Source organism: Calypte anna, chromosome 1, assembly GCF_003957555.1.
Source record: "Calypte anna isolate BGI_N300 chromosome 1, bCalAnn1_v1.p, whole genome shotgun sequence".
NCBI classification, from domain to species: domain Eukaryota; kingdom Metazoa; phylum Chordata; class Aves; order Apodiformes; family Trochilidae; genus Calypte; species Calypte anna.
Window position 1 is genome coordinate 107,023,768 of NC_044244.1, and position 11,732 is coordinate 107,035,499.

At 47.6% G+C, this 11,732-nt stretch overlaps 1 protein-coding gene across 1 annotated transcript; it reads right to left on the minus strand.

Moving 5' to 3' along the window:
• Nucleotides 1-215: 215 nt before the first annotated feature.
• Nucleotides 216-639, minus strand: KCNE1 (potassium voltage-gated channel subfamily E regulatory subunit 1). Its single transcript, XM_008496690.2, has one exon. It carries the CDS (start codon nt 594-596, stop codon nt 216-218), a length of 381 nt encoding a protein of 126 aa, XP_008494912.1. The 5' UTR covers nt 597-639.
• Nucleotides 640-11,732: the final 11,093 nt, after the last annotated feature.

The following is an 11,732-nucleotide window of genomic DNA, read 5'->3' on the forward strand; positions in this document are numbered from 1 at the left end:
TCAACCTCACAGTGACTGCAATAAGGTACTGGATGGCCAAGCACTTTTGCAGCACCGAGGTCATCACAGACACATCAACTTCACCATCAGATCACAGTTATCCAGCCTGAGCGAAGCCACTGTCTGCAGCTCTGCAGATGGGCAAGCAGCCTGGTGCACACCAGATCTTGTTTGGGTTGTCGCCATGCAAATTGCAGCCCTTCCCTCCCATTCTCCTAGGGAGACTTCACCTCGGGAAGCTGCATACTCGGCTGCTCCACTGCCAGCTGGTTTTCAAAGACACAGCACAGCTTGTAATTTTCTATGAGCTTGGCTTGAAAATACTCCCTGTCCTTCTTGTGCCAAATGTCTGTGGCAATGTAGGTGTTGTAGGGGTCGCGGGAGTTCTCCAGCTTCCTGGAAAGGATGTTGGTCAGCATGACTCCCACTGTGAAGAAGCCAAAGAGGCCAACCATCAGCAGCACATAGATAATTTCCAAGTTGCTGCCAGTGCTTCTGATCTGGGAAGGTGCTGAGCTGTTTGTCTGCTCCAGGTAGTCTTGAAGCAGCTTGAAGAGGAGTGAATTCAGGGCTGTGTCATTAGACAGCACCAACATCTTGTTTTTCTGTCCTTCACACTTCTTTCTTCCTTATTTGTGGCTTTTCTAGAAAAAGCATAAAAGATCAGGGACACATCAGATAAAATTGCTATTCCCTTTGTCTTTCTTTAATGGTTAACCTCCTCGGGCTTGGAGCAGAGGCAGAGTAGCTGGACCAGCCTGGAGGGACCACTTCACCTCCTGTTTCCTAGCCAGGCCAACTAGGATGAATTCATCCCCCATAAACATTTGCCTTGCAAACCCTCCTCAGTCCCTGGTCTGCTGCAGGTGTGCAGCTGCCCCAGCTGTTGGCCACTCACAGGGTACCTCACCCATGTTATGGGTTATTTAAAGCCCATGACTGCTCCCTTGAGCCCCCATGGGCATGAGGAGTGTTTCACTCCTAGTCTGTGGCAACTACTTCTGGCTCTGAAGATTGCTATCACTGCTTCTCTTGGTCTCTCTCCTCTAACTTCACCTGAAGGGTTGAATTTGTAAACAAAACCACTGTACCTGAAGTCACTTGGTACCTGCAGCAAGCTCCTCCTTGCCCACCCTTGGGAGAAGTCTTGCCTTTCTGCTGCAGCTCTGATCATGACCTACACCACAGAAAACTAAGGAACAAAACATCTGACAGAAGTGTATCCTACACCGATTTAATGCAACTTTCCAATGGGCATTTACACGAGGAGTGGATACAGAGGGAGTCTGTGGCTGCTGCTTACTCAGTAGTGGAAAGAAAAGCATTTCTCTTAATCTTAACTCCTACAGACTGGTCGTTGTCCCTGGCATAGTTCACTGCTTTCTCCTCCAAAATAAGTTGCTATGCAACTGGTGTTTTATTGTTTGGTCAGGAGGACACTCACTGGTATCACTGCAGGTCAGGAACAAGGCAGCAGATGGTAACACCAAAACCATCCAGAGTCTCCTAGCCATGGCACTATGTATTCAGTCTTACACAAGAAGCTGAAAGGTCCTTTTCCCCTTTTCAATGTCACCTGTAAGTCACTTAATAGGAGCAATCCTATCAATTCTGCAGTCCCAAAGGCTCAGCAGCCAGGTAACATGACTGACAATCTCACTACGATGCCTAATTTGAATGTCCCTAGAAAATTAAGACAACAGCCTTCCTCTGTTTTTGCCCTTAGCACATTTGAATGAGGTACTGTTATTCAAGGTGACTTCTGTGACAGCAATCTTGTAATCACATCAGATGGCTGTCAGTGCTTTCTACAGTTTTAAATCTGTGAGAGCAGGCCAGCATGTTAGCAAAAGCTCCTCCAGAGTACCCACCTTTTGTTGGGGTTTTTTATGTTTGTTTTGTTTTTCTTTTCTTTATAATTATTCTTTTCTTTATAATTATTTAATTATTAAATTTTATAATTCTAATAATTTTAATGATCTATAATAAATGAAGAATTAAATGAACCCTTAAGAAGAAAGCAACCAAAAGGCTGAGTCAGCAATTTCACTCCTCTGTAAGGGTGACAGTAATGGTGCATAGATACTGTGCAGGACCTCTGCATGGCAGAGAGTTTAGCTGTACTCACAGCCTCCAGCTGCTGGCAATGACACTGCAGTGAACAAGATCTATCTGGCGGCTTCTTTGAATTGTCTGCACCTCATTATGGCATAATTGCTGAGAAAGGAGATGCTGAGGCAGAGGAAGCAAGAAGAGGACACTGATCTCATGATCTGCTGTGCCTCGTACGAAGAGCAGAGATTTTCCTGGCGTGCTCTGTGCCAGGAGGCTCCATTACTGCCTAATAAAGTACACATTAATTAATGCGGGTGTGAATATGAACAAACATACTTGTGGAAGTTAATTACTTCTGCAACAGCATGTGCTGGTTATTAATGCAAAACCCTTTTGCTGGACCTCCCAGCGGTGCAGAAGTGGATTTGGGGACATGGCTCACTGAAAGTCAGACACTTAGCCCAGGATGATTCTATGGAGAAAGTCCTGTTTTCATCACCGTGCAATTCTGGATGACTTGAGTGGCATCAGACCACACCAGGTGACATCAGTCTCCTTCCCCTGGTGAGCTGGTGACCACTGGGAGCCCAGGCCAGGTTTCCATGGGCTCAGCCTCATCCTGCTCCAAGCAAGCAGTTCCTGCCACGAGGTGCCTCGCTACTAGGAAAAAATGAGCATTCGTGAGAGTATGCCTTGGTATTTTGGCTCCAAGGGGAGTTTAGCCTGGGGGTGGCAGAGGGAGACAAAAATCCCCCGTACAAAACAATATTCCCATCCAATTTATCTCTTGTGGTGTGTGAGTCAAAGCTACAGGAAATAACATCTTGGCAGTTCGGGCTTAATAGTTAAAATCCATTCACATTTCACAGCTGTGTTCAGAGCCTTTAAGAAGGAAAGGAAGAGAAAAAGAAATTTAAACCTTTATCTGAGATTGCTCCTCCTAAGCCTGTAAAACATGTCAACACTGTAAAATGTAAAACCATTTGCAAATCATTGCAGTAACTTTTAGACAAAAAATAAAGAAGACTTTTACTTAATCTCTCAAGATTTTCCGGAAAGACAGGCAATCATTTATCATAATAATTATCAGTAGCACTGACAACACTTCTGGTGCTGATGAACTGACATTTTGAGGCTAAATATCCTCAGCTGCCTCCCTGTGTTTTCTTGTAAGGTTTCTGAGAGCTGCAAGGTGTTGCCTGCTTCTGGGTTGTTGCATTCTGGCTGGGCTGGAAGTGCCAGCAGGGAGCTGTGGCCCCATCTCTCCAGCCACATCAGGTGGCAATAACAGGAGAGGTTAAGAGAGGAAAAGGGCACACTCCTGTTCCCTATAAAATCTCCTCAGCAAGCCTAAAGGCTTCGTCTGCCACTGCACAAGCCCTGTGCAACTCCACTGAATTCCATACTGGGACCTGTAGTACACAGGACTGGGAAGAGCCATCTGGGCCACAGTCATTGGTCTCCTCCATGGCTGGTGGTCATGGAGTCTCTCAGGAAGCCACTATCCTAAGAATTGCTTTGACCACAATCAGGGGTTTTTTTGCACCCTGACACTCTTCCCAGACAACAGCTGATGGGCTGCAAATGGCAATCGCTGCTCCAGTCTACCTGCAAGGCCCCCCTAAGCCTCTGAATGAAATCATGCCCACCCCAAAGTCAGCACCCCATTTTACCTGGGTTGTATCCTGGTAAGTCAGGACCTTGCCTGGGATGGTGATCCCCATCTCACACCATCCCGGGGGAGGTTTCAGTGTGTGCTGGTGTTGTCAACCCTTCTCTACCCCTTTTGAGGAGGCAAGAACTGAGCAATGAACTGCCTTTGTTAAAATCCTGAGGCAAAACTTAATTTTTACTGGTCAGAGATTCATGGAGAATTCCCTAAGGTTGGCAGCAGCGTGGCCATATCCTGCTCTCAGATACATTGCTGCATCTCCATCCATTACACTGAACACAGGTAACTCAGATCTTCAAAGCAAAAGTGAGGGGCTCAGTGAGCTTCCCAACACCTGGGGGGTTGCTGGTAGTTCAGGTGTACTGCTGGCATTGCCCAAGCTCATCTTCCATTACGTATCAACAATCACCTGAACCCACTGCCTCATCTGCCACGGGCTGGGGTGTGGACCAGCACCACTGGAGCTGGCCCTTTACTCATTGAGCCTCATCTCTTTCCTTTCTGCTACCTACTGATCACTGTCTCTTTCTTGTGCCATGGATTTCTTGTGGGAAGTGGAGAAGGACCTTCTCTGGGTGCTGTCTCCACAGAGAAGTGATGTTAGCATGACAGGGAGGATGCCACAGGCAGGTTTGTAAAATGGAGGAATGGACAAATTCAGGACTCTAGGAGACAAACCTACACCATAAATGGCTCTATGTCATCAGATGGTGACATATTCTACTGCAGGAAAAAGCATCTGAAGGCAGCCCAACTGCCCCTTCCAAAGCATTTTAAAATACTGCTTATAACTGAACAGGATCTTAGCAGGTCTGAAGTCATGCATTTGATCTAACTTCAGTGAAGATCCTAAGCAGTGTTTACTTTCTCAGTCTGCTGGCCCAGATCGCTTGAGATGACTTTAACCTGAACATTGTTTTGTGCAAATTTTTCCCCAAGCATGCACTTACACAGGTGAGCTGTTCCTTGCAGTGGTGACACTCCACTGGTAGGGAAAAATAAACCACAAACCCACTACCCCCCTTCCCTCATACACCCCAAAGGACTCTGCCTAGAGAAGACTGAGTCCTACTCTGCTTATTCCCAAGCATACCAGAGTCTGTTCACACTTCTCAACCCCTCAGCACTCCTCACCACCCCTAAAGGAGTATCCTGTGTTCCCCAAAATCTCTGTGGCTTGGTCAAGAGCAATGGGGCATGGATGAGGGGAAGGAGAGCTACTAGAGATGGAAAGCTACTCTCTTGAAGGAAGAGTGAAAAATAAACAAATCTCTGGCAGTAACATTATTCATGGTAGTATTTTCCCTCACAGTTGAGAGGAAAAGTGGCCCAGCACTAACCCTAGGAGCCGCCTCCTGAAGGAGAGGGCTGGGGGTCCTCTGGCAGAGGGCATCTTTCAAGGCTGCATTTTAATATTTAATGGAGAAATTAGACAAAAAAACTTTAAGCCTTAATAGACCCTGTGGTTTAAAAAGACTGCATGTGGTAGAGCTGTGATGGCCAAGTTCAAGGAAGACCCACTTACTCCTGAAGCTAAGAAGCAAGGCACACTGTGGGACTGAAGTATGGAGATGCATGGGCAAGTGTGGGTTGGCTCCATGCACATTGTGTCCATCTGCTGCCTCAGAAACTGTCCCTGAACATGGCTGAGACCATGTCTCTACAGTCTGACAACACAATGACAGACCTACTCTTAATCTCTTGGATATCCCAATGCTTACAGCTATGGAGTGCCAGAGCTGCAAAATGTGAGCCTATAAGACTTAAATAAGAAGAAATCTGGCTCATGTTTGAATGGCCACACTGAGGCATTGGGGAGCATGCTGTGGCTGTGAGGGTGCTGAGGCAGGGACACCCATTGCTGTGGGGAGGCAGGGCTATGACCAGGGTACCACTACAGAGCTGGAGACTGATGTTTGAGTTCAAACAGAGAGATCTGCAGCTGCAGAGATCTGGCATTTAATGTAACTTCTGTCTACATTATAAATATCAGAACTGACTCGCACTTGGATGATCCCCAACAAAGGCAAAGCAGAATGGGTCTCTATGCTCAAAGCCAGGCTGGAGGCTGCTCCAGAGGACTTCACCCAACCCAGCTGGAGCTGGAGCTGCCTATGTCTGAGTTGGGCTCCTTTCCAACAGCTAAGCTTCAGCCAAGAATACTCTGCAAGATGTGGTTGGGTCCTAGCTGGCCACTGGCGTTTGAAAAGAAGAGAGGAGATTTTCTGTCATTAAATATAACTGAGAATGTGATACTTGGCTTTGGAGCTCAACAGTAATTTTGTCCTCAAGCATTAGGTGGGAAAACTGATTAGTTTTGGTTAGCTGTATTTTCCTGCTGAGGTTAAAATCTGATGGTTATGATTTATATGGAGATGGATGGTAAAGGACACAGGCTTATCTCTTATTATATTTTTTTAAGCTCTCACAACTCAAAGGATCTATATTCTAATTCATTCCAAGCAAATATTCCAACAGTCTCTCTCATGTTGTGGCATCAGTAACCAAGCACCAGACACAAAAGTAGTTTAGAAGAATACATATCTTTAGAAAAAACATAGCAACTTCCAGTGGACTGAGGACAGTGAGGAAAAGCCTGTGCTCCCCTGCACAGCACATTGCCCACCTCTCCACATTTTCTGCCAACAACATGCTTCTCTCCCACCTTAAAGCTCTGGATCTACTGACCTCCCTAGCTCATTTTCCTGGCTGTTCATTACAGTGATGAATAGGTCAGAAAATTTTCTGGAAGCCAGAGCATTGCACAAGATGGATCTATTTCCTCCTTCCAGCTCCTGGAAATTTTGCAACACCGCAGCATCCAGGACACTGCAATCCTATCAGAGGGAATAACAGTGCAGCCCACAAGGGTGTACAGGTAGATTTGCAGTTACATACAAGATTCACACACCTTCCACAGTACCCACCTTTCTCTAGCAAATCTGTAGCTTCTCCCCAACACTCATAGGGCCATCCATCCCTACCCACCTGAGAAACACTTCAGGTCCTTGTGCCACTTTAAAAAGCAATGCTCATGCAGTGGGATACACTGATTTCTTCCCAAAAGCAGCCGTTTGATCTGATCATAAAGCAGAAATTTAGTTCTCTTCCAAACATCATGTATCATGCGGTTTTGAAGTGGAAAACACAGCAAACCCTCCCCAAACACTATAAAACCAAGTTTATTCTCCCAGATGCAGCTGCCTTGGGCTCACACCCAGCCCAAAAGAGCAAGCAAACACTGGCACGGCTGTAACAGCAAACAAAACCTGGCAGGCAGAGCTCCAGCTCCCTCTTCTCCTCCATCATTTCAGCTCTGCAGCTCGGCAGCTCCGTGCCCCTCGCTGCCTCCTAAACCCTCCACCACCCTCTTGCTCTCGTCCCCTGAGTTGGTACAGACCTGGCAGCAGCACCCTGCTGGGCGCAGGGCTCCAGCTCCTCCTGGCCACAGAGAATTAAGGAGATGTGAGCCCTGAAAAAGCCCCCCTGGCAAGAGGGTCAGAGTGGTCAGAGGTCGGCTCCTGGCTCCTGCAGGGACAGGGCTGTCACTGTCCCCCTGCCCTGGGATTAGTGGGAAGGTGAGAGGCAAACAGGGAAACACCCGGACTCAATGGGCTGGGGGAGGGCAGGAGCCCGTGGCGTGGGTGCCGTGGGCCGGGCTCCCGCTGCAGGTGCCGGCTCCAGCCCTGGGCTCATGGGTGGGAGGTGCTGAAGGGACAGGAGGGCAGCTCCAGGGCTGGCACCTGGGCTGTGGGTGCCACAGGCCCCGGCACAGCAGGATGCTCAAAGGGAGCAGGAGGAGGATGCCAGGGTTTTGGCAGTCCTGCTGCCCCAGGTTTCTTTCCCTGGCCACCCCACAGCAGTTGCCCTTGCATCCCTGAGACCCCGTCACCACCCTGCATGTTGGGTCTAGACAAGGGACCACATTTGTGGAGGTAGGTGCATGTGGAGGCATTTTTAGAAACAGCAATAGTGTCAGAGGATTTTGCTTCTAGGAGCTGTTATGATGTCAGGTGAGGTCCATCTTCCAGTGACATCACAGGTGTCAGGAGGAAGGGGGAAGAATTTCCAGGGCTGCCCCTTGAGCCCAACACAAACAGCTCAATACAGGGGGTACTGGATAACTCCTACCCATCACCTGAAAAGAAAAAATATTAAAAAAACCCAAAATAAACCTTAAAACCTTATTTCCATTTGAGAAAGAAGTGTCTGTAATCACCAGTTAGCCAAAGGGAGGGTTCATTAATACCCATCTGGGTATTAAAAATTAGTTTATTGGCTTTGCAAGGCAGTGGCATTTAAACTCATTCAAAGGATGCCAGTGACGTGGGGTAATGTGTCCTCAGCATCCTCAGGGCTATGGCAGACTCACACTGGTGCCTGGTGTGACTCGGGCAGTTCCCTGCCCTGGGACACTTAGGAGTCTGCAGCAAGCAGGGACAGCTCCTCCCCAGCTTTACCAGGGGCTGGTGCTAGGATGGCTGCCGTAGAGGAGAATTTAGGTGGTAGATGAGGTATTGAAACGAATGGATGAAAGCAGCATCGTGTTATTTTCTGCTGTGCCCATTTTCAGGAGCTTTATTCTGTGCTGTTTTCATTGCCTCTGACAATTGCAGCACCCGAATGAGAGAGCAGGCAGTTAACAAAATGAAATAATTCTCCAGACTGGCTCGAGGTGGGGAGATTCCCACAACAGATTTCCCTGGAAGAGGGGGTGGGCAGCTCCAGTGGCTGTCCTGAGCTGTGCCCAAGGCCCTGGAAATTGCTTCTGGTCCATAGCCTGTATGCTGCTGGGGGCTCAGTTTGTCTCATTCAGGCCAGCAAAATTAAGTTTCACTTTGCTTCTAGGAAGCCTTGAGATAGATCTGATGCTTTTTGCTTTCAAGAACACCCTAATACCCTCAGAGCATACCCCTTTGAGATGTTTAAGTTGCATTTTAATGCCTGCCATGAGGCACAGTGTTTGTAGGGCCAAGGAAGAGGATGAAGTTGAAGAGATGGTCCAAGTTCAGAGGAAGACTTTGTTGCAGTCTGGGCCTGCTGGCAATGTAGAAGGATCAAAAATAGGATTAAGTCAGTGAAGGGTTGCACCTCACTCTGGGACATTTGATCATGCTGAAAGGTGCTGCCCCAAGGCTGGAGAGAATACAAATTGGGGTGAGGGAGGAGGAAGAAAAGGACAAGAGGAGAGCATGCATAGTCAGTGACAGCAGCAAGTGAGCAATCAGGCCCTGCTTCCTCCTCAGAGAAATTTGGGACATAATTAGATCATATCACTTCTTGGCCTAGCCTTCCTCTTCCCATGGCTGAACACCCATGAAGGTGTTGGGAAAAAGGAGCATCACTTCGGTGTGGACCTGGCAGCCACGCCCCTCTTTTGGGTGAGAAGCAGGCACGGGGAGGGAGGTGCTGGGACATGGGGCAGGTTGGGCAACAGTGCTTAGCAGCAGCAGCCCCATTTCTTGCCACCTGCTCCCAAAGCAGGGCTCTCTGCTTGCATGAAGGATGTTGGGCCATGGAGAGAGCCTGAGCTGTGCTGGGCAACATCACCAACCCTGTGCTGAAAAAGGAAACAGACTGTCCCTGGGAAGGCAGGGGCACATCATGTGGTGGGTGACAAATCCCTTAGCACCACCCAGGCACGTAAAGGGTGGGGCATCAACCTCCCATCCCAAGTGCAGTGGGGAACTAAGCAACCCAATAAAGGATGAGATGACTCCCTGGCAGGGAATGAACCCTTTCTACAGTGGGAAGAGGAACGAGCCTCCCTGCAGCCCTCTAGAAACACCATTTTGCCTCTTGTTATATCACAGAAAGCTGATATTCAGTCATATTCCTAATATCAGCATGAGATCTGTGAGCAGAATCCTGCCAGGTAACATCCTATGATGGGGAAGAAAAATGTGAATAGAGTGACCAAGCCCTGCTTTCCCTCACCCCATAGCCTCATCTCACCACTGAGCACTAGGTTAACCTCCAGCAAAATTGCTCCAGTTGTTGCACCTCCAGAGTGGGCTAAGCCAAAGCAGGAATTGTTTTTAAGGAATCTCCATGTCTGTGTGGTACCCCACTTTCCCCACCATCACACCTGCGTGGCTCCATTGCAGCCAAGAGGACCATTATGTCTTCATTAGGCAAGAGAACATTGTATATATATATATATATATATATATTGGGGTTTTTTTAGTTTTAGAAGCATCTGTGTAACTTCTATTTGACTTTGGTGGGACTTGAGAGGGAGTCTGATAAGGTGATTGTTTTTTTTATATCACAATGGTATCATACAAAGGCTAGGCTCAAAGCTACAAAACCACCCTGGGAAAGAAGTTTCTTTGCCCTCCCAAATCTGTCAGTAGCCAAAGGTTTAATTTTATTCAATGCAGTGATGACATGTAGAGTGATATGATCTCTCAGAAGGTAAATAAAAGTTTCCTCTGGAAGGTGAGAGTTTGCAGATCTCTTGAAACCATTTTCCTGATGGAGGTGTGGAGGTCTTTTGTTTTTAAATTGATCTTAGTGTTCTTTTGAGGAAAGAAATACTGAAGCAGGTACGGGGAGTAGAAAATGCAATTTACTCTTTCAATGAATCAACATTCTCTCATAGAAAACTTACTGCTGAAAAATTTAGATGAAGTCTAACATATTTTTGTCCAGGAGATCATCCATTTGGCAATTTCCCATATGCATCATGTTAATCCCTCCAAATCAGGGGAAATCACCAGAAAGTCATACAAAGCCTTACTTGCAGAACTGTGCTGGGCTTCTGAGCAAGAAATGAACCTGCTGCTCAGAGCAGCCCAGGGAGAGGGAGAAACAACTCAGAAGGTGCCTTTGGTTTCTGCTAATCCCACAGTGACCTGTGCTGGGCTCAGCTCATGGCAGGCACCAGGCTGTAGCTGCCTGCTCCTCTCTGCTTCCTTACATCTGAGCCATGGGGAGAGGGGAACAAAAATGGGTGTGAGCCCTTCTCCAGCTCTGTCCCCCACACCAAGGGTGACTTCCTACCAAATGGCTCTATTGCCAACCCATTTGGGGCATGACCTCCGATTCAGCTTGAATGCTGTAGAAGTGACCTGGGATTTGGCAGTTATCCAAATCACCTTTCCAAGGATGGGCTTTCAGGAAAACCACAGCACTGGCTTTCTGTAAACAAAGCCTAAGTCAGTGAGTCAAAAATACAAGTACTCAGAATCACAGGTAACATTTTGCAAACCTGGCCAAGAGGGTAATTCTAATTCACTTGCTGATATCACCGATCCAAGCACACCCAATTCCAAAAAGCAGGGATGTGGACCACCTCCTCCCCTACATCCCACAGCCCATGCTATTATGCAACTGCAAAGTAAAGGTTTACTTGTGTGCAGCAGCAGCAGGAGCGATGCCACAGGTCAGGGATGCAGCTGGCACAGATCAGTGGAGCTGCAGAGAAGGCAGCAGAAGTGTGTGGATTGACACCAGCTGGAGAAATTGGCTTGCCATTTGCAGCCTGGCAGTGAAATACAACTAAGTCCACAAAAAACACAATGTGAAATTAAAAATGTGCTGACACCTGCAGCGTTTGGAAAAGACACTGGATAGAAATGCTTCCGACCCCTATAACAAGGTTAAATGCAATTCCCTTACCAAAGTGTAATTCATAGATGCTGGCAGAGGCACAAAGGCTGCAGTATTATATTTTGATGATGAAGATTCAGATGAATCATCTCCAATCAGCAAGCACTCATTGCTTTAGTGACCAGACAGGAGAAATTTTGTTTAGCAGCGACTGATGCTGCAGTTTATTCTTCTGACCATTCAGCAGGCATCACGGGAAGGCTGTACCATTAGCTACAAATTGACACCCACTCCAGACTATGTCTTTTGAGAGCAAGCCGTGGTTACCAGCTCCTGCATCACCTCTGCTGTGGCTTCTGCACCTCTCCAGTTTCAAGTGATCTGCAGCAGGGTGCCTGCAGGGAAAGGAAAGGACAGACTGCTCCTCTCACCCCCATGCAGCACAGCTCTA

Bases quoted from the DNA above. Each gene is read 5' to 3' on its own strand.
- KCNE1 (XM_008496690.2), bottom strand. From the start codon at position 596: ATGTTGGTGCTGTCTAATGACACAGCCCTGAATTCACTCCTCTTCAAG.